The sequence below is a fragment of the Nelusetta ayraudi genome, unplaced genomic scaffold, assembly GCF_046127955.1.
Source record: "Nelusetta ayraudi isolate G7.1 ecotype Tasmania unplaced genomic scaffold, CSIRO-AGI_Nayr_v1 ptg000018l, whole genome shotgun sequence".
Lineage (NCBI taxonomy): Eukaryota > Metazoa > Chordata > Actinopteri > Tetraodontiformes > Monacanthidae > Nelusetta > Nelusetta ayraudi.
In genome coordinates, this window is record NW_027466068.1 from 4108538 (window position 1) to 4135664 (window position 27127).

The 27127-nt window shown below is 48.9% G+C and overlaps 1 protein-coding gene across 1 annotated transcript in view; it reads left to right on the top strand.

The window, feature by feature from the left end:
- The first annotated feature begins 2060 nt into the window (after positions 1–2060).
- The window catches only part of LOC142887971 (ankyrin-1-like), a 56542-nt gene continuing 31475 nt past the window's right edge, over positions 2061–27127 (top strand). Inside the window, exons 1-25 of the mRNA XM_076025968.1 lie at positions 2061–2198; positions 9671–9772; positions 11867–11965; positions 12859–12957; positions 13292–13390; positions 13889–14074; positions 14814–14912; positions 15008–15106; positions 15731–15829; positions 16671–16868; positions 16965–17063; positions 17514–17612; positions 17723–17821; positions 21015–21212; positions 21300–21398; positions 21848–21946; positions 22436–22633; positions 23107–23205; positions 23671–23769; positions 23905–24003; positions 24138–24230; positions 24871–24943; positions 25100–25120; positions 26608–26728; positions 26936–27014. Coding sequence (XP_075882083.1) covers positions 2121–2198; positions 9671–9772; positions 11867–11965; positions 12859–12957; positions 13292–13390; positions 13889–14074; positions 14814–14912; positions 15008–15106; positions 15731–15829; positions 16671–16868; positions 16965–17063; positions 17514–17612; positions 17723–17821; positions 21015–21212; positions 21300–21398; positions 21848–21946; positions 22436–22633; positions 23107–23205; positions 23671–23769; positions 23905–24003; positions 24138–24230; positions 24871–24943; positions 25100–25120; positions 26608–26728; positions 26936–27014 — 2733 coding nt within the window. The 5' untranslated portion in view covers positions 2061–2120. The remainder of the gene's footprint in view (positions 2199–9670; positions 9773–11866; positions 11966–12858; positions 12958–13291; positions 13391–13888; positions 14075–14813; positions 14913–15007; positions 15107–15730; positions 15830–16670; positions 16869–16964; positions 17064–17513; positions 17613–17722; positions 17822–21014; positions 21213–21299; positions 21399–21847; positions 21947–22435; positions 22634–23106; positions 23206–23670; positions 23770–23904; positions 24004–24137; positions 24231–24870; positions 24944–25099; positions 25121–26607; positions 26729–26935; positions 27015–27127) is intronic.

A 27127-nucleotide genomic window follows, 5' to 3' on the forward strand; every position in this document is an offset into this window, starting at 1 on the left:
CTAAACTTCATACAGGGGGGCAGACAGTCAGTCAGTCAGACAGACAGACAGACAGAGAGACAGACAGACAGGCAGGCAGGGACGCCACGTGATGTTTTTCGCCCAGGTCACAGTCCAGTGCCACTAGACTAGTGCGTCGCCCTTCTTTCTACATTGCAAACACCCCCCCCCCCCCCAACCCCACCCCCGACCCCATCTCCCTCCTATTCCACCACCACCAGCACCACACTCTATGAGCATTTATCTCCCCGCATGGTTTTGGCAGCGATGTGCTTTTCCCAGCGCTCAGCCAGCGGAGGTGGAGGGGAGGGGAGGGTAGAGGTGGAGAAAAGGAGGCCTTTTCAGCGGCCAATGACGGGGCGCTTTATTAAAAGAAGCAGGGCTCCTTTCAGAGGACTGCCCCCTTTTTTTTTTTTTTGCTCTCCCTCCCCCTCCCCGTCCCAAGTCCCGTGTGTCTGGCCCATTGTCACAGGGCTGTGGCATCACACACACACACACACACACACACACACACACACACACACACACAAACCCCCCCCCACCCGCCCAACAGCCCCTCCCACTGGCGGCGCTTTGTCACTGTAAGTCACCTCGCAGACTGAAGCGGACCCACTCGCGGCCATTCTCCACAGTCCCACTGCTATTCTGGCGCAGCCAGGCCAGCCGGAGGAGGAGGTGGAGGGGTGGGAGGGGTGGGGTAAAAAAACAAAAACAACAAAGATTGTCTGGCTGTCACAAGACATACAGGAGACACGGAGATGGGCGTGACGTGCGAGGAGGAAGGGACGGAGAGAAAGGACGGATGAAGTCGGGGTGGCAGTATTGTGGAAATGAAAGAAAGACTCCTGGAGGAGGTGAAGAGCAGAGAGCAGACACCGGGACTGAGACAACTGAGGGAAGCGTTTAAAGCCTCCCTCTTGTAAAAAACAACAAAACAACAACTTCTCGTCCTGGACTTGTGCAATTCAAAAAAAAGAAAAAAGTAATTCAAGAAGCGTGTTTAGCCTTCTGTTTGCAGTCTCCTGCTTGGCTGAACCTTCCACTTGTTTGCAAGTGGACCCAAACACGGAGGCTGGGGGTGTTTGTCACTAACTAGCCAGTGGGGAGGTTCCAGTGCCCTTGATGACATCACAGAGGGGGTGATTTGCAGCACGCACTTTCTCAAAGTTAGAGGAACCAACAGAAGTCAAAAGTGTTATTTCTCTCATTTCGTGGTGGATCAGAAACATCAGTCAAGTGAAATTGGCATCAAAATAGAATAAAAAAACAAAAGCAAAAAACAAAAAAAAAGGAGTTTAGTATTTAGCCAAACTGGGAATTAAAAAAATATATGTCTGATAAAGTTGTGAGGGGTTTTAATGGGGGAGGGGTAGTGCTGCTGGTGGTGAGGGATTTGTTTTTAGCCATGTGTGAAATGTGTGTCTTTAGATACAAGCAGCATTCCTCCAGAGATAAACCCCCCCGCCCCCCGCCCCGCCCCACCCACTCCACCCCTCCCTGCCCGCTTCTCTCCACCCACTCTGCCTACTCAAGTGTGCGTGTTTACGCGGAGCAGCGTGAGGAGGGGGCGAAGTGTGGTTGGCGCTAGCTAGCTGGTTAGCAGGCGGGGGTGGTGGGTGGTGGTGGTGGAGGGGCTGCGACAGAAAAGCCAGCTGTGTGTGTGAGAGCAGCAGAAAGAGGGAAGAGGAAGAGCGAGCGGAGGGCCGACAGGCATGCCAGTCCACATCGACACTGTAGGAGTGAGTACCACCGCCTCTGCTGCTGCTCCTTCTCCTCTCTGCTCCTCTCTGCTCCTCTCCCATCTCCTTCCTTCTCTCCTCCTCCTCCTCCGTGTTTGTTTTTATTCTTAATGTCTGTTTTATGCTTGTGTGATTATTTGTTATGTTGCATCTGAGACACCTGCCAGCCGTCGCAGTTGGCTTGAACTCGCAAAGGGCAGAATGGACCCGGTGCTGGTGCTGGTGCTGATGCTGGTGTTTAACTCCTGGCAGTTCAGGCTCATGCTGTCATTCTGTTTTTTCTCATCTACCAGCCACTGTTGGTCCCCTTCGGCCACTCACAGTGTTTTACAAGCGTCTTTCTGCTCCGTCAGACCTCCTCAGGTGGTGTAGTTGTGTTGCATGGTGCGCTTATGTACTCCCACGGTGTTTAAGGATATGAGCAGTAAAGGGAGGAGCAGGCCAACTGGGCCACTGGAGGTCAGTGCTGACTCCCAGACTCAGTTGTTTCTGTTAAAACAGATTTGTTTGAAATAGTCGACTGAGCATTTTTGAGCGCAAACACATCTCGGCCTGGTCAAAGTTATCAGGCTGTCCAGCGCAATCCTGTCCAGTATATGAGCTTTTATGAACTCTAGCACTCTTTGACTGGCACTTTTACCTGGTGTGGATTTTAATGTCTTTTATTGTATTTTACCCATTGTAAGTTTTATGTTTTTGAACTTTTTTCTACTTTTCTGCACTTTATATATTCCGTACCTTTTTCTGTGGTGTTGTGTTGTGACTGGAAAACCAGTTTCCCTGAGGGAACTCTCCCAAAATAGTGTGATTGATTGATTGATTGATTGATTGATTGATTGAGTTTTTAAAACTCAGGAATTGAGAAAAATGGCCCAAAACAAAACACAAACAAAGTTGTTATGTTGATTTGAAATAACAAATAGACTGCATTGCGTTGTCCAGCGTGCCGCGTGTTCCCAGCCGCCAGTTTTTCCTGCCTCGTCTTGTTTTTGGTCGGTGCTCACTTGTTCCCCTTGTTTGACGTTCAGATTGCAGCTTGTCAACCAGGATTAGAGGCCGTGAGTAAGCTGGAGGTCAGTAAACTGATTAGCGGCTCCATTAATGAGATTCTCTGGGCACACGGCTCCACCGAAGACCGACTTCTGTTTAATGAACTCAACCAAATGTAGGTGATGGCTGCACGCTCGCACCGACCTCTGCAGCTTTTGGCATCTGCGTCTGTCTTTGTGTGTGTGTGTGTGTGTGTGTGTGTATGTGTGTATGTGCGCAAGCACTAATTTTGTTCCAAGTAGCAGCTGAAAGGCACGAGTGGAGGAAGAGGAGGAAGATGTGAGAGTTGGTTGGCTGCGGATGATGAAACCTGCAGAAACCTCTCTGGTTTGTACTTTTTTGTACTAATCCTGGTGGCGGCAGACCGAGGTCGGCCGCACGAGCACTTCGCTGGTTCTTTTCCACCTTTGTTTCATCATTTTTGAAGAATTTCACCGTTATATCGATGGCCCTTCAAAGACAATTCAAGTAGAACCTGCAAAGAAGCAGGTCAACTAGCAAAGGAGCGACTAATTGTGAGTAATTGGTACTAATTGTTTGTCGAAGCCCTTTGCAGCATTCAGGAAGTGGTCTCACTGCAGTTCTGAACATCAAAAGAGGTTCAGCAATTGAAAAGCAAAAAAAAAGTGAGGTCAACGAGTTGTGGCACCACAGTGTTCAGGGTGAATCCATAAGAAGACCTGCTCTGGTTGGTCAGCATTGGCCTGGTGGATCCCTGAAGACCCGGAGCTTTGATTGCGACTGAGATTGGGTTGATCATAATTGCAAAAAGTTCTGCCAACAGACAATCATACATTTTCATATAATCTCCTCGTCCTTGTTGCAGCAGTCACAGCAGGTGCAGAGAAGCATCAGCCTTTGTCACAGTGTAAACTTGGGCGGGGGGGAGGCATCAGGTCACGTAGCTTCTCGCACTGTAAGAGACGGTGCAGTATCGCAGGGGTCATTAGTCTCGGTGACCCTCCCATATGGCCGTCCATCGTTGAACAATCGCTGTTACTGTGCGGGGGCCCAAACAAAGGCTGTTTACCATTAATCCCCCCCCCAAAAAAAAAAATTAAAAAAATAAATCCTGCCCCCCCACCCCCATATAGGATCCTGACGCCGCTATCACGCTTATCTGCGTATGGCTTTGACCCTCTTTGTCCCCCAGGCGACAAAAGATCACAATAAACCATGACAATCTCATCTTCAGGCACAGAGGCGGCAAAGCGGGAGGAGAGACAATCGAGGTGTTGGGCAGGGACGAGCCGTTGGATGGAGGAGGGGGAGGGGTGGGTTGGGGTGGGGGGGTGGGGGGGGGTCGGGGCTGTGAGAAAGTAAATAGTGAGAGTGAGAGACGGGGACGCTTACCACATGTAGCGAAGAGACTCAGACGCACTGACGTACGTACAGACAGACGCACACGCAGAGAGACAATGTGGAGGAGGCGCGGGGACAGCCTGCCGCCAGTAGAGGGTCCCAGTCCCACCGACTCACACCTCGACACCCAGCAGCCAGCGATGTCTGCCAGCCTGCCTGCAGCTGGAGGGGAAAGAGAAAAAAAAAAATCAATTCCTTCCTGAGATGCAAGTCAGCAGAAAAAAATCGAGGGGCCGATGAAATGGCTGTTTAAGAGCTCTGCAGTGATCTCCCTCCCCCCCCCCCACCTCCATATGGGCTGTTGCAGCTTAGCGGCCCCTTCAGAAAAGGAAGGTAGGAGCAGGAAGTGGCTGTCGAAACACTTTGATGTTGAGCAGGAGCAAAGGATGCTGGGATGGGCCGACACTGCCCTGCACTCACTGGCTTCATCTTTTCACCTTTCTGCTGCACCTGCTGCTGCTGCTGTGTCTGCAGAGCCATGCTGTGTGTGTGCGTGTGTGTGTGTGTGTGTGTGTGTGTGTGTGTGTGTGTGTGTGTGTGTGTGCGTGTGTGTGTGTGTGTGTGTGTTGAATTAAACTGCGTGGATTGCGAGATCTTTGTCAGAGTGAACCTGAATTCCTGGATGTCTGAGATTAAGAGAAAGACTTGACTGGACTCGATCTACCTGTTTCAAGTGTGCGCGCACTATGACACTGAGTTGGTGAATGGCAAATGCCCTACAAGTTTGAAAAATAATGTCTGTTAAACTACATATATTTCTTCTCTGTTTTCATGTAGAATATCTCCATATTTTTCCTGCCAGCTAGAGGAGTGTGTGTGTGTGTGTGTGTGTGTGTGTGTGTGTGTGTGTGTGTGTGTGTGTGTGTGTGTGTGTAATTGAGATAACAGAAGGGAACAACTTTGCGCAGAGACACAGATTGAGAGATTACAGCCTCTTGTAGGAACACAACCGTCTCTCTCTCTCTCTCTCTCTCTCTCTCTCTCTCTCTCTCTCTCTCTCTCTCTCTCTCTCTACCATGTTGCTTCCACGTGACTCCCGTTGATTTCTCCGCAGCTCCTCACACACGTCCACAGTCATGGCGCATGCATGCAATCGATGGCTTGTAAAAATGACCCTCATGTGTCCCTCGTGTGCCTGCAGCAGCAGACCTTGGAGGTCGGGATGTTCTCCTCCTCCTCCTCCTCCTCCTCTCTCTCCTCATCCTCCTCCTCTTATAGCACACTCCTCCTCCTCCTATTCCTCCTCCTCCTCCTGCTACACTGTGTATTGAGTGCCAGAGCGACCGCAGTCCGCCAGTGAGAGTGGTGATGTCATTGTGTTTTGCTGCAGCAGCAGCAGGGAGGAAGCGAGAGGGGAGAGGAGGAGGAGGAGGAGGAGGAGGAGGGAAACAGGAGGAGAGGAGAGGAGAGGAGAAGAGAAGAGAGGAGAGATGATGCTCCGGGCTGAGATATCGGAATGGTTTGACTTGGTAATTTTCAGCTTTATTACGAGGAGCCTCCCAGCCGGGGGACTGTTGTCAGCGTGGCTGATATGGCCAGTGTTGGAACTGCTGAGCAGGTTATTGTCCGTCTGTTGCACCAAACAGTGTGTGATTAATGAGCTGACACTTTTTCTCTTCTCTTTTCTGTCCATCTACTTTTTTTTTTTTCTTTTTTTTTTTAAACGCTTGTCCAGTCTTAATGGGCATATTCAGAGAGGCGTGTTGGCCTAAAATTGAAATTTCAAACATTTTCCCCACCGGAGACCATTATTGCAGTGCACACCGAGAAGGAAATCAGCTCAGTAAAAAAAACAAAAAATAACCGGTGCAGTTTGTCTCAAAACAGCAACCTTCACACCCCGCTTGCAGCCGACACATCCAGCGTGCAATACCAGGACTGGCCACACGGCCTTGGGCTCGGCGGGTATCTCAACAAGGCTCTGGTGAGACGCTCAAACACTTGGATGATGCCGTTAGTGTGGGTTTTTTCGGAGGGAATTATTTCTCCCTGTCAAACTCTGGGACTGCTCCACGACGGAGAAGACGTTCGTGGACGCAGTGCACGAAAAATCGTCGTAAACGTGACAACTAATCTGGAGTTTGTCCTCCAGCCAGTCAGCCGGGCAAGAAACCCAGCAGCACCTGTTTACATCAGAGTGAGTGGAAACGAAGGGTGGAGCTCCTGCTGCTGCCCTTATCTGTTGGTGCCACACTTCTTGACACGAGTGCAGATAAGGAGAGGCTGCGGGGGACGGGGGGTGGGTGGGTTGTGGGGGTGCACACAACAAACCACGCTGACCTGAAAAACACTGCAGGCTGACTGACGCCGACAGGGTCGTGGATTTCAGCCGAGCTCTCTGGTGAGTTTTCTGCAGTCTGGTAAAACTTCAAGCAGGTCTGTTTTTTTTTCTTGAAGGAGGGGGGGGAAGGGGAAGGGTAGTCGGTGGGGGGTGCATTGAAGTGAGTCTGGGGGCCGAGCCAACAGAGAGGGGGCCTCCGTCGGGCTTCACCAGGGTGTTACCATGCCTCCCTCCCTGTGCTGCAGAGCAGGATATTGTGTTGGTGCTCTCTCTGTGAACGTGTGTGTGTGTGTGTGTGTGTGTGTGTGTGCGTGCGTGCGTGTGTGCGTGTGTGTCAGCGCGCGCCTTTTCATTCAGCTATATTTGCTCCGTCTTTGATGAAGGGATTTTTCCCGAGTCACCATGGCAGAGTGCGCAAACATCTCGCGCAACTTAAAGCATCCCTGCAATTTAAAAGAAGAAGAAGAAGAAGAAGAAGAAGAAGAAGAAGAAGAAGAAGAGGGAGGAGGAGGAGGAAATGGAGAAGGAAGACAGAACACAGTGCATTAGCTTGTTGATCAAATATTCAATTTCAAGACTTGGTGAAGCAGAGTTCCTCCAGTGTGGCTGTGAACTAGTCAGGTTTTTTTCACCCTTGTGATGCTAAATGGGTTCTTTTTTTTTGGGAGGGTCCAACTCGGGAGCACTTAGAGTGACAGGTGTGTGTACTGAGTTGAGGGGGGGTGGATGTGGGTTGTTTTGTCCTGTCCGGGGGTCAGTTTGGTGCTTCGCAGCAGCAGCAGCAGGTCTCTGGAGCCTCTCAAATGAGAAGCTGTGAAATACTTTGATGGGAGTCTGTTGAGCAGGTGATTGCCGATGGAAGACCAGCGACACCATGTGAGTAGGCACAGCTTGACTTTGTGAGTGGGCACAACTTGGCTGAGACATTGAGGGAGAAGAAAAGGGACTTCAAGTGCAGAATTATTCCCAGCAGCAGCAGCAGCAGCAGCAGCAGCAGCTGTTGTCTGTTGCTGTCAGCAGGAAAATCGCACTGCTGCTTCCTTAACACGTTTTGCTGTCATGTTGTGTGTGTGTGTGTGTGTGTGTGTGTGTGTGTGTGTGTGTGTGTAAGTGGGATTGCTTGTGCTCCCATGTGCGGCTGTGACTCACAGGTTGTGTGAACCTCCCACCACACTGTAAGCGAAAGGCTAAAAACAAAAGCAGCCCTGGGAGGCGCTGACAGTGACTCAGTGACTCAGTGACTCAGTGACCCGGTGTGAATCAGCGAGCTCACGCGGGAGTTCCCACAGTTTTTATGTCATTTATTTGTTGTTGTTGTTGTTTGTTTGTTTGTTTGGTGGACTCGCGCGCTGGAGCCTGAGTGAGGTGGAGGTTGTGGCAGGTGGTCGGGCCGGTGAGGTGGAGGTTGTGGCAGGTAGTCGGGCCGGTGAGGTGGAGGTTGTGGCAGGTGGTCGGGCCGGTGAGGTGGAGGTTGTGGCAGGTAGTCGGGCCGGTGAGGTGGAGGTTGTGGCAGGTAGTCGGGCCGGTGAGGTGGAGGTTGTGGCAGGTAGTCGGGTCGGTGAGGTGGAGGTTGTGGCAGGTAGTCGGGCCGGTGAGGTGGAGGTTGTGGCAGGTAGTCGGGCCGGTGAGGTGGAGGTTGTGGCAGGTGGTCGGGCCGGTGAGGTGGAGGTTGTGGCAGGTGGTCGGGCCGGTGAGGTGGAGGTTGTGGCAGGTAGTCGGGCCGGTGAGGTGGAGGTTGTGGCAGGTGGTCGGGCCGGTGAGGTGGAGGTTGTGGCAGGTAGTCAGGCCGGTGAGGTGGAGGTTGTGGCAGGTGGTCGGGCCGGTGAGGTGGAGGTTGTGGCAGGTAGTCGGGTCGGTGAGGTGGAGGTTGTGGCAGGTAGTCGGGTCGGTGAGGTGGAGGTTGTGGCAGGTAGTCGGGTCGGTGAGGTGGAGGTTGTGGCAGGTAGTCGGGCCGGTGAGGTGGAGGTTGTGGCAGGTGGTCGGGCCGGTGAGGTGGAGGTTGTGGCAGGTGGTCGGGCCGGTGAGGTGGAGGTTGTGGCAGGTAGTCGGGTCGGTGAGGTGGAGGTTGTGGCAGGTAGTCGGGCCGGTGAGGTGGAGGTTGTGGCAGGTAGTCAGTGAGGTGAGGTGGAGGTTGTGGCAGGTAGTCGGGTCGGTCGTCTCTCCGTCACTCCAGCATCTGGAGGGAAGCAAGAAGCAGGAAACACTCCTCTGCTCTCTTCACTTCCTCTGGTGTCTCCCTGCAGCACTCTGTGGTCTTTAAAGGGGCTAGTGTCACTCTGAAAGTGTGTGTGTGTGTGTGTGTGTGTGTGTGTGTGTGTGTGTGTGTGTGTGTGTGTTGCCATGCCTCTGCTTCAGGCATGTGTCCTGTCCAGACTCTCCTCCCTCCCTCCCTCGTTGTGCGTCTTTCCTTCCTTCCTTCCTGTTGCTGCTGCTGCTCTCGCTCCCAATGCGACGGAGGGACCTGCAGCAGCAGCAGACGACGACGACGAACTTCCAATTTGTGCATTTGTGTTGCCGAACGTTCACGCCGCGGCGTCCGACTCCTCCTTCCGTCGTTCGACACCATCGTTCGGGTCGTAGTCGAATCGGCCGGGCGCTCGGCTTCGCTGGAGTCTCGGGGCTCTGCTGCTTCCCTTCGACTCGTCTTCCTCCTGATCACTCCGACGGCTGCAGGAGTGAGTGATCCAGTCCCTGCAGCGGCATCACTCTCTTCTGCGGACACACTCACACACTCACACACACAGAACAACAAAAAAGGGTGGCCCGTGAGCCACAACTCCCCTCAACTCTGTCCTCCTTCACCTCCAGTTTCTCTCTGCTTCTCTTTCACTCACACACAAGTTCAAAGCCAGAGCAGCCGACTTGAACAGAGTCCAGACAAAGAGCCCCTCCCCCCAACCCCAATCCCACCTCAATCCCCCGTCCCCTAAAAAAAACCCTTATCTTTTTTTTTTTTTTTTGTAATAATCCTGATTGGCCAGTTGCTCTGAAACTGCCTTGAAAAGTGACCTGAGGGGAAAATATCGAGACCATGAGCGACTTCAGTCCTCTGAACAGACCTTAATCAAGTCCCTCTGTTTCCTTCTCCACTCCTCTGCTTGTTGTGCATTCCTTCCTTATTCCTCGATTCCTTCCTTCCTTCCTTCCTTCCTTCTATACCTCCTTCCTTCTTTCCTCCCTTCCTTCCATCCTTCCCTCCCTTCCTCCTCCTTCTCTCCTTCTTTCTCCCTGGTTGCAGGCTGATGCAGGCAACAGTTTTCTCCGAGCCGCCCGTTCTGGCAACCTGGACAAGGCCCTGGAACACATCAAGAACGGCATCGACATAAACACAGCCAATCAGGTGAGAGCAGGTGTCATCAGCTGGCAAGCCTTTAACCAGCCTGTTTATGGGGGGGGGAGCGGATCCTCCGTCCAGGCTCCTCAACTCTGACACTTGTTCCCAGAGCGTCCAGGAGGGGGCAGTCAGGTGGCTCAGGCCGACGCCCCCAGGCGACTGAAGCAGGGCCAAAGTGTGTGTGTGTGTGTGTGTGTGTGTATGTGTGTGTGTGTGTGTGTGTGTGTGTGTGTGTGTGTGTGGACAGATTCTTCTGACTCATTAATCTAATTTGGTGATGACTCACTTCCACACACTTATGCTGCCCTCAACACTTTTTGCAGTTATTGCTGTGAGGATTATATAATATTATATATTATGTTATGTTATATACAGTATATATTCAGTTCAACACTTTAAAATGCTAAAGATTTCTAGGATTAAAAAAAGCGGAATTTCATTTCAGAGTTTTTGTTTTTCATGAATTTTTGTTTTTAATTTTACATTGCAACTGTGTTGTTGTTGTTGTTGTTGTTGTTGTTGTTGTTGTTGTTGTTGTTGTTGTTGTCTCTGGATTTGGTGTTTAATCTACCTGAGTTTAAGTGACAATCTGCAGCATATTTTTCTCTGTATTGGTAACACTGCTGAATAGTGCAGACTCCATTTAGGTCAATCCTGTCTAATCCCGAACTACACACACTGTCACTGATGATGCCACTTATTCACTTATCAGTGAAGCCAGGTCAAGTTAGTTGAACTGGCCGTGGATCCTCATCCTCGTGCCAGTGACCTCGAACGCTCCAAACCAACCTACCATTTAACAGTTGAAGGTCGCAGCTCGTCACTTAAAACTGAAACAGGTGAACGGTCTGATTGTTCCTGGCCATCCGAGTGTTTTCGGCAGTGTGCTCAACCAATGGGAGTCACTGGGAGTTTGGCTCCGCCCCCTCATCCTTCTCCAGCCCAGAGGTCGCGCTAGACTTTTTCGTTGTCGGTCATTTTGACTGATGGGGTCACAAAAATCCCGTCATCATCTATTTTTACCAGCCACTTTAATTCTTTAAGCGATAAGAAGAATTCAACAGCATTTCATTTTCACTTGTTTTTAATCACTATCCTGTCCAGAAGTTAACAGAAAGTCCAAATCGTATCAAGCAGATGAAAATGTAACTTTTTCTCTGCGCGCAGTGATGAAAACAGCTGACTGTGGTCTCAGTGGTTAGCTACATATGAGCACAGTGAAAAATGACTTCTGCCTCCGACGCACGACTTCTCGTGGCTGTTTTCATGTCGTTCTGGAGGCTGAATCTCTGCTGCCACCACTGGAGACCCGAATGACGATTACGCCACTTCAGAGGCCACCAAGTGGTCAGGGGTGGGAATTGCAGCCTGTCCAAATGACATATGGCTTTCAGATTTTTCCGTCACTGCTTAAAGAAAAATCTAATAAACGTCAAACATTTGGTTAACGCGACCTCTGTCTCAGCCTAACAGGCCCCCCCACCCCCCACCCTCTCACCGGCACTCCCGTCTCACCTCCCGGCGGTGCAATGTGATCTAACTCAACCTCCACTGATTTCTCACATTTTCCTCCTCCTCCCCTCCCACCCCCACCTCCCCTCACCTCAGTCTATCCGCAGTGGAGTGATGGTGTGCTGTGGTCTCCCCACTCAGAGGAATAATATCAGTGGTGTGGGAAAGGTCCAACCTCACATGTCCTGTGCGGCTGAAGGAAGGCTGTGTGAGGTCAGACCTATCCCACACGGCTCGTATTCTTCCCGGCCACGAGACCAGCGGCCTGCCATCCCACCCCCACCCCCGCCTCCCCCCTCACCCTCCTCCTCTTACTCCTCCTCCCCCCCCATCGAGTTGCATCCTCGGTAGACGTTGTGTTTTCCTCTAACGACCACTCTGACAGCACTGCATGACTGTGTCCACTTCAGTATCTGCCTGCTCTGGTTGTGTTTGTCCGGATGACCTACATGGTTTGTCTTGTTTTTCGGTTTTTGTTTTGTTGTATTTTTCTTTTTGCTTGTGTCCGTGGTGTGTTTAAGAGCCTCCAGTACGAGGTCTGCTCTCTCTCTCGCTCTCTCTCTCTCTCGCTCTCTCTCGCTCGCTCAGAATGGACTCAACGGGTTGCATCTGGCCTCCAAAGAAGGCCACGTCAAGATGGTGCTGGAGCTGCTCCACAATGGGATCGTGCTGGAGACCACCACCAAGGTACACATCCACTGATCTGACCACCACCACCCACTGAAAGCATCACATCTCACCTCCTGTCACTTTTCCCACACGACAAATACTTGTAGTAGCGCATTTGAATGTGATATGAAGAAAAAGAAAAAAATGGGGGGGGGGGGGGGGGTAGTAAGTGAAGAACAGGAAATGTTTGGAACAGGAAGGCAAAGTTACTAGAACATGTTGCCCCAAATTTCTTGCTGCTAGCTAAGCTAGCTTGAGGTTTTTCATTGGTAGGCAGACAGGTGACATTAGTGGCACTGCAGTGTTACAAGGAAAGACTTCAGTGCTTCTCCTCATTTTTCTTCTAATGCTAAACTAATCTCTCGTGGTCATGCTAATTTATTTAGCTATTGCCATTGTTTCCTACTTGAAGCAGTTGTTGTGGCGTCTTCACCCTCTGCTGTCTGTGAATTATGGAAATAAATTAAGCCCAACAGAATCAAAGAAAGCAACTGAAACTGAAACTGCTTGATTCTGGAGTTTAGCAAGATAAATCAACAATTCAAATTTCAGTCTCCAAATCTGAGTGATCTCACTGACATGCAACAGGAAAACAAAACACACCAATGCAATAAGATGTCTTGGTTAGAATTAAAATGCCTTTTATTTATCCCACTTTGAGGGAAATGAACATAATTACAGCAACATATGATGCAATAGAGAAAAACAAATATATTGAATTAAAAAGAAAAAAGTGATACAATAAACTATTTATAGGGTTAGAAGGAAGTTAGGGAGGAAATATCAACTATTTACTATTACCCCTCAAACATCACAGGCCCACCAGTGCAATCACACTTGCAGCCTGCTGCTCACTGACTCCTGTGCGTTGCTCTTCTCTTGTTGTGTGTTGTGTGTCTGTGTTTGAACAGAAAGGCAACACGGCGCTGCACATCGCGGCCCTGGCCGGTCAGGAGCAGGTGGTCACCGAGCTGGTCAACTACGGCGCCAACGTCAACGCTCAGTCGCAGGTGAGGCACGCCGCTGGCGGTCGCGCGTGCACACACACACACACACACACACACACACACACCCACACCCACACACACACACACAGAGGACCTGTTGCTGCTGCACCTCTGTCTGTTTAAGGGTGTTTGTACCAATATTTCTGTTGTTGTTGTTGTTGATGTTTCTTCTCTGTGTGACATTTCTGTGTGTGACTGTCTTCCTGCCTCTTTGTGCCCCCCCACCCCTCAACCTCCCCTCTGTCTGCTCTGCCACCTCCTTCGCTGCTGCCGCTGCTCCGCGTGGCCCCGCGTGCGTGGGTTGTCCTGTGCTTGTTGTGCGTCTTCCTGAGGTTAGAAAGGTTTCACTCCGCTCTACATGGCCGCACAAGAGAACCATCTAGAGGTGGTCAAGTTCCTCCTGGAGAACGGAGCCAATCAGAGCATCCCCACTGAGGTACTGGAGAGCAGAGGCCAGTGTTCCTCACACCTCTCCTTGACCCCGCCTCCCCGATCCCACAACCTCGCCAGCCCCGCACCTACACACACACACACACACTCACACACACCCTGCTGCGTTTCCATTCTGTTTTGTTTTTTTCTTCCTTCCCCCCGTCGGTTGTCAGCAGTGTGCGGAATACAGAGGGCCCGGGGGGTCGGACCCCCACCACAAACCAATGAGACCCCCTGAAAGCCTCAAAGCTAAATTTAAGGGGGTCTCATAATTTTACAAAAACCTAAATGATTCCCCCTGCCTAATATTCAACTTTTTAGAAATATGCATGCTGCATGTCTAGGAAGTTTGAGTAACAATCAGAAATATCGACGGGTATTCCTCACACCGGTCGTTAGCCTCCTTCCTGCTAAAACTCTCTCCTCCTCCTTCTCCTCCTCCACCCTCACTCTCTTACTCTCTCGCTCACTCACTGTGCACTCTCTCTGGGTGTGCCCGCAGGACGGATTCACTCCCCTGGCGGTGGCGCTGCAGCAGGGCCACGAGAACGTGGTGGCGTTGCTCATCAACTACGGCACCAAGGGGAAGGTGCGGCTGCCGGCGCTGCACATCGCGGCGCGCAACGACGACACGCGAACGGCCGCCGTGCTGCTACAGAACGACCCCAACCCGGACGTGCTCAGCAAGGTGTGTGTGTGTGTGTGTGTGTGTGTGTGTGTGTGTGGGTGTCGATGCATACTCAGATATCGGTCCAAATGTAAGGCTACCGTAGGCTTGGTGCCTGTGTTTGGTGCCTCTGTTTTCATGTGGAAAGGTGAGAGAAGTGAAAGTGTCTGCAAAGCTCGACTGAGATTGTTTTTTTTGTGTGTGTGTGTGTGTGTGTGTGTGTGGTGATGTCGATATTAAATGGTACAACAAAAATGTTAAAAGTGTGCCTTCTTTTGGTGCATGGGACTGCAAACATTAAACGAGCAGTAAATAAAACCTTTAAATGTTCCTAACACACTGGCAACGAGGGGGGCTTTACGCAATATACAGTTTCACCACAAGATGTCGTAGTTTTGCGCCACGGGTCCCCCAAAACAAACCGGCTTCCTGCATGTCCTTCGAGCTCTCAGTCTTAACCATCTATAATTTGCAAAATGAGTTTTTTTGTGTTTTTTCATAGGCTAAAAGTTTATTTTAGCCTATGAGTTACTTTAAACTCATTTAATGTAACCACACTTGAAGCTGTCAGTTCAGCGTGACCTCAGCTGTTTAAGCACCAGACACTTGTGACAGTTCAGAACCTGTATGTCATGTGGTCAGTGGCAGGAAATGTCATGCGGGGGGCGCACAATGAAGCGCATCAGTATATTTTTTGCACAGTCTCAAAATCACTGTCAATGTCAATGTGATGATTTCTGCTCTCTCTCCCCCCACCAAGACTGGATTCACGCCGCTGCACATCGCCGCACACTATGAAAACTTGAATGTGGCTCAGCTGCTGCTCAACAGAGGCGCCAATGTCAACTTCACGCCAAAGGTAGGGTGCCGCCACCCGTCTGGGAGGCTGTTTTGACCCCCTCTCCCCTCCCACTTCACCGCTGGCACATGGGTTTGACTCCTCCCCCTCTGCAGAACGGCATCACTCCCCTGCACATCGCCTCCAGACGCGGCAACGTGATCATGGTGCGGCTGCTGCTGGACCGAGGGGCTCAGATCGACGCCAAGACCAAGGTCCTTCACACGACCTTCAGCTCGTCCCCTGCAACACTCTTTCCCTATGGTTGAGTCCGAATTTATTCACCCGCTGGTTCCCCATGCAGACAGTAATATAGAAGACAACTATATCCTGACTCACTAGCCAAATCAAATAAAACTCACTCAGACACTCTTAGCGCCATTACTGTCGTCGCGGTTCCATTGTTAAATGGTCCTGTCTGCTGGTGGTGGTGAATATATTAATAATTAAATATATCAATTTATTCACACATATATTTTCATTGTCACGACAAATACATATCATCCTAAACATCTCCCCACGTTAAAGAAAAATAACACTGGTCTTTTCTACCTATGGATAAAGCATGAGCGCAATGCATGATGGGATATATTGCCCGGTGAGTGACCATCGGCTGTACGCTACTTTTAGTGATGCATTGTGGGATACTTTGAGTGGACTATATATTGAATAGTGACGTTCACCCAGGATTCGGACACCGCTATCACATGGCCCCTATAGAGTGACTGGATAGTGACAGTAGGGGGCGATGGAGGACACAAAAGACTGGCTGATTCACTTTAATTGGACTCAGTGACAAACCTCCCCTCCACCCCCCACCCCTCTCTCCCCCTCCACAGGACGAGCTGACTCCTCTGCACTGCGCAGCCCGGAACGGTCACGTCAGGATCATCGAGATCCTGCTGGACCACGGAGCCCCCATCCAGGCCAAGACCAAGGTAGGCCACCTGGAAACACCTCAGAGCTTCAGTCATTGTTTTGTTTTTTTGTTTGTTTGTTTTGTCAATATTATTTTTGTTTTTTTATTTATTCTTAATTAACTAAATTCCATTGGTGACTACTGGTGTTTCAAAAAGGGGAAGCTCATTTTTTGGCTTCAACATGCAACAATTTGGTGTTGAGGCCAAACTATTACACGCTGCCTCTACTATTATAAAGGTCCAGTGTGCAATATTCAGAGATTTTGAAGAAGAAGCAGCAACATCAGTGGTTACAGAGTGCAGCGCTCTTTCGTTCGCCCTCCCTCGCCCAAGTTTGCCAGTGAGCTACGGTTCCCAGCTCCAGGCATACCTGGATACCTCCTCCACCTTCTACTTTGTTGGTTTATTTGAAGACGCCAGTGATCACATTAAATACTAAATGCACTGTCAGGCAGCTGGATTGTCCACTCCAGGCTCCCTTAGAAAAATGATTCTAACTTCAGCTAACTGGGATCTATTTATGTTTTTTATGTATATTTTTGAGAACCCTTCTAAGGGTAGGAATTACTTTTATTGTACTGCAATTATACACTTTTATTAATGTATTTATGGGCAGTATATTAATCTTCTGAGCAAACCTGTCTCGGAGTTGAACACATTTTTAGACAATAAAATATTATCGCAACCAAACATATTTGACCATTGATATTTTTTGGGGGGGGGACATTTTAGGGGAAGCTGAGCTTTTTCCCTTGCAGTCTTGGAGATTTCGCCTCTTGCTAAATACAAACCTGGGTTTGACATGAACGCTGTGATCAGGTGTCAGATGCTTCGAGCCATGATCCTGCTTCTCTTGCAGAACGGCTTGTCTCCGATCCACATGGCGGCGCAGGGTGACCACATGGACTGCATCAAGCAGCTGCTGCAGTACAACGCCGAGATCGACGACATCACGCTGGACCACCTCACGCCGCTGCACGTGGCCGCGCACTGCGGCCACCACCGCATGGCCAAAGTGCTGCTGGACAAAGGGGCCAAGCCCAACTCCAGGGCCCTGGTCAGTAGTTCTACTCATCAGCTCATCCTCTCCGTGGAAGTTACCTTGCTCCACCAATAGTAACGCTGCTGCTCGCTGGTGCTTTCCCTTTTCCAGAATGGCTTCACACCTTTGCACATTGCTTGCAAGAAGAACCACATGCGTGTGATGGACCTCCTGCTGAAACACTCTGCGTCGTTAGAGGCCGTCACCGAGGTACAACAAGTGGAAGATTTTCTAGGACAAAAAAAATGTTGAGATCCCATATTAAGAACGTTTGCTTCTTAATTAATGAAGTGTCCTAGCGTGTCAGTGAGCTCCCCAGAAATGAGAAGTTCCTCCTTCACTCCTTTCACTCGCTCCACTTTTCAGAAAGTGCTGTGCTAACATTTGTATCCCAGGAAATCAGTCCCCTGTGATGTCACAAAAGGCACTGGGAAGCCCACCAATGTTTTTTTTATCCAAACACATCAAAGGTCGTAGCAGGAAACTGAGTGGTATTCAATCCTGGATTTGTGGAAATTAGCATTTTTTTCACGTGTTTTCGTTTCCCACAACGCTGTTGTTAAATTTCTCAAAGAGGGCGAACAATGGGGCCTCGCGCGTCAGCGGGACTCTGAAAAAAAAAACTTGTCCAACGTGATGCTCTCATCCTTTCGACCTCAGTCGGGCCTGACACCCCTGCACGTGGCGTCCTTCATGGGTCACCTGAACATCGTGAAGATCCTGCTGCAGAGAGGAGCTTCACCCAGCGCCTCCAACGTGGTGGGTTTCAAATCTTCAGCGAGGCACAGACAGCTGCTCACCTCGGGACCCAGGATGTCGCTGAAGGAGCCGCGTGTGACCGTTTTTTTTTTTATTATCCATTTTTCCAGAAAGTGGAGACCCCACTCCACATGGCGTCCCGGGCAGGACACTACGAGGTGGCGGAGTTCTTGCTGCAGAACGGAGCCCCGGTGGACGCCAAGGCCAAGGTAACCGCTTCATCTTCAAGCCTGTTTGAGTTTGATGTTCAGTCGTCTTCTGTGTTTTAACACCAAGAACTTGAAGGTTTAGTCATGGAGAAGCCCGTCAGTAGCCACAGACTGTCGTTAGCTAGTCAATCACTTTGTCGAGTCAAGACAGTTTCCCCAGCACAGCGCCGTCACACACACTGGCTTTGTTTTCACACTCCTGATCTGCCCACACGGGAAAAATCAAATGCACACCGGCGCTCCTGGACCGTCATAAGAACACAAGGTACGTCATGAAATATTGCTTTTCCACAACTTTCAGCGTATTACTTGACTTCCAATACATTTGATTTCCTTCAGTGCATTTGAAACCTCACCGACTGTTACATCTCTCCCTCCGCAGGGCAATGCTGCTCCAGGCACAGCGCCGCTACACACTTGAACATGCAGCAACGTTGGCCCAAGACATGATTGAGAGACATTAAATTTAAATAAAGTCAAATGTTGCCAAACAGCAAGATGCATTAAGTGCTTTTATTTACACATTGGAAGTTTCACTCACTTCAAACTTGCAGCCAGTTCCTGAATATTACTGGTTTCCCCATTAAGAGGCTTGGTCAGTCAGAGGCTAAATGAACCTTTAGGCCTTCTTTTATACTTCATTCTGCTTTTAGCCGTTGGCACTTTGTCCCGACACCTTTCTTGCATGGAGTTGATTTACTGTGCAAGACATTTATCAGTATTAGCCATTATGATTTATAAAAACCAGAATAGGATGCACTTGTGCTACTCAATTTTACAGCTTTAAATGGAAAGCTGTACTATTGTGGGGACTCTTACAGAGATGCGAAAACCTTTGCGCACCAGAGAAATTTAAACTTTTGAGTCCCAAAATATTGAGCATGTGAACCACTGAACGTAAAAGGCAAACCCAGAGCTTCACAAAATTACTATGGTCAACTGCCCAATAGGTTTTTGAGGGGCCTAGAGTTTAAGTCCCAGAGATAGAACGACTGAAACAAGATTGCAATTGCAAAAGCCAAACTTTATTTTCACAAGTTTGAAATTTAGTCATTTGGACAGGTGACCTGCAAGAGAAGAGCAGAGAGTTAGTATACCGAGTACAGCATTCTCAGTATATTGCGTGGAAAATAAAATTTCTTAAAGCCACTGCATTACCATTGGATGCAGAATTGAAAAACAAAATATACACAAGTGCCTTTCAGCAAACAGGACCCTACCAGTAGAATCCTCAGTTGCTGCCCTTCACTTGGTCATTTGCTTGGACGACAGTTTGGACGTTACGGCCTGCAGGGACGTACACCGGCTGGTATATGGGCATGACATGGTGCTCCGCTGGTTCATAGTGGCTTTTGAAGAACGTGGCTCTTCCATGGTTGTAGCTGGAGCGAGACTTGAAGGTGTACACGGGCTCCAGGTCAGACACGTCGCTGAAGATGGGCTCGGCAACCTCTGTGCCATGGCCGGTGAACCCAGCTCCAGCTTCTTCAGCGACGGCTCCAGCAGGCCTGTTGTTGTCGCCGTGACTGGCGTCGTCGAGGTGGGCAGCAAAGTGGCCACCAGCATGGGCGTGGCCAGCACCCTGGTTGGCAAAGCCTTGGCCAGCACCCTGGTTGGCAAAGCCTTGGCCAGCACCCACCTGGGCACCAGGGTGACTGTATGCTGCGTACTGAGCAGCAGCCACCTGAGCCGCAGGATTAACTTTGATGAAAAAACAAGTTGTTATCAGTTTGAGTCTATCATGAGCAGACATCCTACCAACAGCATTTTAACACGTGCCATAAAACATGGATAAATGCTCTCTTGACCCTCACTTAGGTAAAATGTATACAAATGGTCAACATTATGCCTTTTAATTCACACTTTGCAGTGCATCTGCTGCTTTAATTGCGCAAACTTCCCCAATGCAGGATTTGTTATACCTTTAACAACAGTATAACTTGTGGCAGTTGCCATCAGCAGAGCCAAGATCCACAGCAGCCTGCTCACACAAACACACCATCAGAGTCAAGTTACAGCTAGAAGTCTGTTGTGAAGCAGCCAAGCAGGCATCTACTTACATCATGTTGGGTTTTAGTATTGTAGGTTTTTTTTCAATCCAAAACTGCAGTAAGAAAAGCACAAACAGTGAGAGTGACGTTAACAAGCATCAACAACACCTTCTTGCAAACACATGCGGGGACACAAAACCAAACCCCCAAGATCAGCTTGGTAGTTCCTTACCTGCACTGCAAACCCAGAAGAGAGCACGATGTTCCCTCAGTGCACTGGGCTGCTTTTTAAGGTGTTCCAGGGCAGCGTTTGGTTAACAACTAAACCAAAACACCTGGTGGGGGGCAGGCGCACCTGAGGGGAGCTGACGCTCAACACCTGTGCACTGGACACATGGGGTGCGTTGGGATGGTGAAGGAGGTTAATCGCTCAGTGGGATCAGCTGTGTGCCATCAGGTGTCTAGCTGAGGGCGCTTCATCTGATTGTAGTGAAAAGACAGGTGGGCTTTGAACAACTTTTTCACTTTGACAATAGTCGTGGCTTTAATTCAGGCTGCTGGAGGGAGGTTCTTCATTGCACGGGGAGCCAGAAATCAGTTTATGGCACAAACTTGCAGGTGAATGTGCATAAACTGCTCTTGAGTGAGAGACAACATGCCAGTTGTGTTGGGTTGAGGCTAATCAGAGACACAGGCAATTGACGCTCACAGCCAATCAGGACGCAGACACTGGGAGAACAGGGAGACAACTTGGGTCTGACTACAAACCCCAATAAACAATCATTTAATGCACTTTGCAACAACAGATAGGTGCAATTAAAAAAAATGTTTGAGTGCAATCCATATTTTTAGCACAATATATATTTAATTTCATTCTATGCAGCATTTATTTTTCTGTTTTTTGTATAAAGTACTTCAAGAGTTTCAAGTCTTATATTTATTTAGGTATTTTATAGATGAGTTTAGATTTATTTTTTGGTATGCAAACTGTATTTAAATATTGTTTAGGTTAAATTATGTGTAAATATGACATATTGTTTGTTTTTGTACTGCTGCAACAAAGCAATATCCCCATTGTGGGAACATAGAGTCAATCTAATCTAATCTTAAAAAATGATGACTTTGACAAGAGTGTTGCTTCAAGTCTGACGACAGGTTCCAAACTCAAGCGCGCTGTGTCGCTCTTGTCGTTCTTGTGCCAGGACGACCAGACGTCCTTGCACTGCGCTGCCCGGATGGGCCACAAGGAGCTGGTGAAGCTGCTGCTGGACCACAAAGCCAGCCCCAACTCCACCACCACAGCCGGCCACACCCCCCTGCACATCGCCGCCCGCGAGGGTCACGTGCAAACGGTGCGAATCCTGCTGGACACCAACGCTCAGCAGACCAAGATGACCAAGGTGAGGCCTTCCTGAGCCCCAGCGTCTCCTGCCTCCACGTGGCGCTGACCGCACTGACCACCACATCCTGACTCTCTCCCCCTGCAGAAAGGCTTCACTCCGCTGCACGTGGCGTCCAAGTACGGCAAGGTTGATGTGGCAGAGCTGCTGCTGGAGAGGGGAGCCAACCCCAACGCTGCCGGGAAGGTAAACCAGTCTGAGACCAGCGAGAGCTGATAATGAGAGTTTGCCCTGTTGAGTTCAAGGTCCAGTGTGAACTACTGTGGCCTGCGCACCCAAACCTGGATACATTGTCCACCTTCTTCTTTGTTGGTTCATTTGAAGACACCAGGGTTCACCCTCAATACGAAACGCGCTGTCAGGCAGCTGGATTGTCCACACCAGGCTTCCTTGGAAATAATGGCAACTGTATAGGAGCAAGACCGTTTTCTCGATGTATATTCTAGTATATATTAGAACCAATCTATGTGTAGGAAAAACAAAGAATTTAATCATACTTCGATTATACACTTTTATTAATGTATTTATGGGCAGTATGTTAAGCTTTTACCAATATAAAAATCATGAATCAGGCCATACTTGACACACTGGACCTTTAAATAAAGGACTGACTGACTGACTGACTGTCCTTCCAGAACGGCCTGACGCCGCTGCACGTCGCCGTTCACCACAACAACCTGGATGTCGTCAACCTGCTGGTCAGCAAGGGAGGATCGCCGCACAGTGCAGCCAGGGTGAGTTGGAAACGAATAACTTCCTTCTTTTTTTTTTCTTTCTTTTTTCTTTTTTTTTTTAAAAAAAGAAACTTGAAAGAATATTAAGCCAAACATCAGAGATCTTTAGGATTTGTTCTGATTTTAGTAAAATTAGACCAAACTAATGGTCGCTATAGGCATTTGATTTTACATTTAGAGCAGTGGTTCTCAACATTTTCTCTATAGATATTTATATTTTACAAGAAAAAAAAAAAAGGAAACTGTTCATGAACTCACAGCCCGATCAAAGCAGCTTCACGACCCATTTTTGCCATTTTTGTATCGCGACCCACCAGTTGAGAAATGCTGATTTGGAGCTCACACAAAGTGACCTTCTCCCACAGATGCTGTGAGAATTTGGTGGTTTCTGGACCCCCTGCCCCGCAAGTGCATATTTTCTGTGATGTTGTCACTGAAAGGAGGCCTGTCACTCACATCCATGTTCTTTGTCCCACCTGTGGACTCCAGAACGGCTACACCGCCCTGCACATAGCATCCAAGCAGAACCAGGTGGAGGTGGCCAACAGCCTGCTGCAGTACGGAGCCTCGGCCAACGCCGAGTCTCTGCAGGGGGTCACGCCTCTGCACCTGGCCTCACAGGAGGGCCGGCCCGACATGGTCTCGCTGCTCATCTCCAAGCAGGCCAACGTCAACCTCGGAAACAAGGTGACCGTGTGTCTGCCTGGTAGATATAAAGGTCCAGTGTGTAATATTTGGAGATTTTGAAGACGAAACAGTGACAGCAAGTGGTTACATTTTAGATTGCAGCACTCTTTTGCTCACCCTACCTCTCCTGAGTTTTCCAGTGAACTACAGTGGCCTGTACACCCAAAACCAGGATTTCTCGTCCACCTTCTTCTTCTTTGTTTCTTTATTTGAGGATGGCAGTGTTCAGCCTTATTACGATATGCACTGTCAGGCAGCTGGATTGTCCACACCAGGCTTCCTTAGAACTATGACAATTAACTGCGATTACACACTTTCATTAAACTAATTATGGGCAGTGGTTTAAGCTTTTACCAATGTAAAAATCCTAAATCAAGCTAAATGTTACACACTGACCTTTAAGTGTTTTGTTTGTTTGTTTTGTCTGTTTGTGTGTTTGACTCCTTGTTTTTCTCCACACGCTGCTCCCACAGAGTGGACTGACGCCGCTGCACCTGGTGGCGCAGGAAGGACACGTTGGCATCGCCGACATCCTGGTGAAACAGGGGGCTTCGGTTTACGCTGCCACACGGGTGAGTGAGTGAGCGAGCGAGCGAGTGAGCGAGCGAGTGAGTGAGTGCTCTGCGACTTCTGGACTGAGAGGATGTTGAGCAGCTGTGAGGAGTTTACCGGCTGCTGCAGCAGCTTGTCGAGGTCACGACAGACGCAAATTCAATATTCAAATTGCTGGTTCTTGGCAGCTTCTGTTTCACTCGTGTGCAGCGCAATGTTCAGAGGTAACAACTGCAAGTGAACACATCAGAAACATTTCATATTTTTGTAGTTTTAGTTGAACGCACATACTGTTCCAGTTGCAATTTATAATTTATTCTTAATGTCGTCGCTCTTGGGTCTTCTTTTAGTCAACATTTTCAGCCTGAATGTGGATTTTTATGACGGTCACAAATCATTTTGCTTTCAGCAATTCCGCTTTGAATAATTCAAATGAAAAACGCAGTCAAAATTAATTTTTATTTGTTTTTTCCCCCCTCTGTCAGATGGGTTACACTCCCCTTCATGTTGCCTGTCACTATGGCAACATCAAGATGGTGAAGTTCCTGCTGCAGCAGCAGGCCAACGTCAACAGCAAAACAAGGGTGAGTGACCCCCTCTGGTTTGGTGTGGAACTGCAGGCAGTCTGCGCCGATGCGCTTTCTTTGATGGCGCTTGTTGGCGGCCTGTGACTCCGAGAAGTGCACTGACTGTGACCTCCCTGTGCTCTGCGCCTCCAGCTGGGCTACACCCCCCTGCACCAGGCGGCCCAGCAGGGACACACCGACATTGTGACGCTGCTGCTGAAGCACGGAGCTCAGCCCAATGAGACGACCACGGTGAGAGACGCCGGCCGGCGTTCACCTGCAAGTCAAGCATCGAGTCTGTCCTCGCCAGTCTGACCGCCTGTGTGTGTGTGTGTGTGTGTGTGTGTGTGTGTGTGTGTGTGTGTGTGTGTGTGTGTGTCCAACAGAATGGCACATCGGCCCTGGCCATCGCCAAGAGGCTGGGATACATCTCCGTGATTGACGTTTTGAAGCTTGTGACTGAGGAGACTGTGTCCATGGTGAGGAGTTCAGAGACGCTGCTCAAATGTCATATTATTACATTATAGTTATTTTTATTTTATTATTTGCTGCAGCAGCCAGATGCAAATTGACAACTGTGGCAGAGTAAATAATCAACATTCAACTTAATCTGGAGTATATTAATTAGTTTAGTTTAGTTCATCCCACTTATGTTGATGTTCAAAAAAGATTAAAAATAAAAAGATTAAAAAGTACATGCGGATACATTCAAGAAGCAAAACAAACCAAATCAGGATTATCAAACAGATAATAATAATAATAAACTTTTATTTGTACAGCGCTAAATCACAACCAAAGGCGTCTCAAAGCGCTTTATACAATCAGAGAGAACCAACCGGGCCCCCGGAGCAAGCAAGATGCGACAGTGGCTGGGAAAAACTCCCCCAGATCTTTTTAACATTTCAAGCATTTCAAATCATAAATATTTGATAAATATTTGACACAACTCAACACTCTGCTGTGGCAGCTTCATCTTTTGTTGAATCTTCTTTAACACTTTATACTATAATAATAATAATATAAAGAGTCACGTCATGGTGAAAGCCTGGTGTGCCGCCTCTGCGCACTGGGAGCAACAGTCCGACTCAGCCGCTGCGCTTCGATTCCTTCCTGCTGCAGACGACCACAGAGAAACATCGCATGAGTTTCCCAGAAACCGTGGACGAGATCCTGGACGTCTCCGAGGACGAAGGTACGGCGGCACCACCACCAACTCCCAGGGCCCCATGTGACCTTGACCAAAGTTGTCGAGTTAATCCCCCCCCCTCCCCCCTTTCCCTCCCTTTATTATTTATCTTTTTTGCTCATTTTTTGTTTTGTTGTGTTTGTTTTTGTTGTTGTTTTTTAGGAATCGCACAGCTAACGTTAGGTATGGCAGCCTGTCGTCTCCTTGAGCACCTTCCACACGCCATTCAGTGTGTGTGTGTGCGTGCGTGTGTGCGCGTGTGCGTGCGTGTGTGTGCTCACACTAGCATGCGCCCGCTGCACTGTGTCTGTCACGTTAGTGGCTCCTGGCAGCTTGTTTGCACTCACACGTCTCAGCTGTTAACAGACGACTTTTTTATTTTATGTTATTTATTTATTTATTTTTACCTCATTTGATTGCGGCCAGTGGACATAGATGAGCTGCAGCTGCTCCGTCAGTCTAAAGCAGAGAGAGAAGTGCTTCTTGTGTTGCTGATAGTGGCTTTAAAACAGACCACAGCTTTTCAAGGGATTCGTTCAACATTTGGGCTAATTTGCCTTTTGGCCATATTAAAGCTAATGCAGCTTCATTGTCACATCAGAGTTGGATGGTCAGTCCTGAGCTGCTGCCACTGAGCTGCTGCCAACCTCACCCAAGCATCTGACATGTTTGGGTTTTTTCATATTAGTAGATACTTTCCCTTTAATTCTCAGTGCCTGTTGTTGTTGAGATCTGGGGGATGCCAGACCCTCCTCCCCCATCTCTCCGACCCCCCCCACTACCCTCCAACCCCCACCCCACCCCACCCCAGACCTCAACATACCAGCTGCTGATGATTAAAGGGAATATATCTACTGCTGACTACAGGGATTCATGGCAATAGGCCAATTGGATAAAATGTTGAACTACCCCTTTAATCCTTCATGTAAAGTTTCTTATTCTTGTCGCAAATGACATCATGCTTTTTACCTGTTGTGTCTCAAAGGTCCCATACTAAACCTGTTTTTAGGTTTTGATTTTTAATCCCAGACTTCAGACCTCAGACCTCAAACAAAGCCAAACCAGCAAGAGAAACCGAAACCCTCTCAGATCTCCAGTGAAAATCATGTTGACTGATGCCGACTCATCTTTCAATCTTCCTGCTGCTGGTGAAGCTCTGTTGGTCCTCCCACACTGACTGGGACAAACAAACACAAGATGGCATTAAGAGGGCAGAACCAAAAACCTGCGTTAGGATGTTGGTCACTCACCTTGGAAGCTACTGCTTCCCTTTGTGACATCAAAGGGGTCAGATTTCAAAATTTTGCAGATGCAGTTTTCAAAGACTTTTTTTTTTTCAATCGCACACCTTCTTAAAAGGGAAGCAAAGCAAAGAATTAAATAAAAATGTTTTCACTATTGTAAATTTACAGGATGTCAACACGCTTTTGTAATATCAGTTTTCCATAATATGAGACCTTTCAGAACACGTCACGGTCATTTGTGTCACATCTCTCACCCGTCTGACACTTTGCCTTTTGAACATCATGGAGTTTTGCCTAAATATTTCACACCAGACCTCAGCCTAACAGTCTTGCTCTTGTTTTCTTTTTCCCTCTGTGTTTCTCTCTGTTTCTCTCACCAACCTGACCTCGGTCTGTTGGCTCTCTTTGCCATGTTGTTCTCTGAAGGCGAGGAGCTCCTGGGGACCGAGGGGGCCAGGTACATGAAGATGGATGACATGAAAGACCATGATGACGATTTCCTCTCCCCCAAGAAATCACTGGCATACGAGAGAGGGCTGGGCACAGCGTAAGGGGGGCCTGGGACGGGGGCAGCGAGCCGGGGGGACCAGCTAGCTAGTAGCCACATAAAGCTAATGGTTGTACTGGATAGCAGGGGGTGATGCATCGTCTGCATCAGGGTTCCTGAGACTTCTCTTGGGAAGAGACGCTCACAATGTCCACTTGCCTTTGGACAACCTGACTATTGAGCTTTTCCTATCTTTCTTTTTCGCAGGAATTACTCACCAGCCCTTCCCAGGATACCCCGAGTCTCTCCGGAGACGGTTATCTTGAAAGAACATGAAATAGAACAGGTACTCTTTTTTTTCCCCCAACTTTGGGGAAACTGGCTAAAGCAGAATGATTCAGGTATCCATGGAAAATATATTTAAGACGTCCATCAGATGATGTTTTGGGGACGGACAGA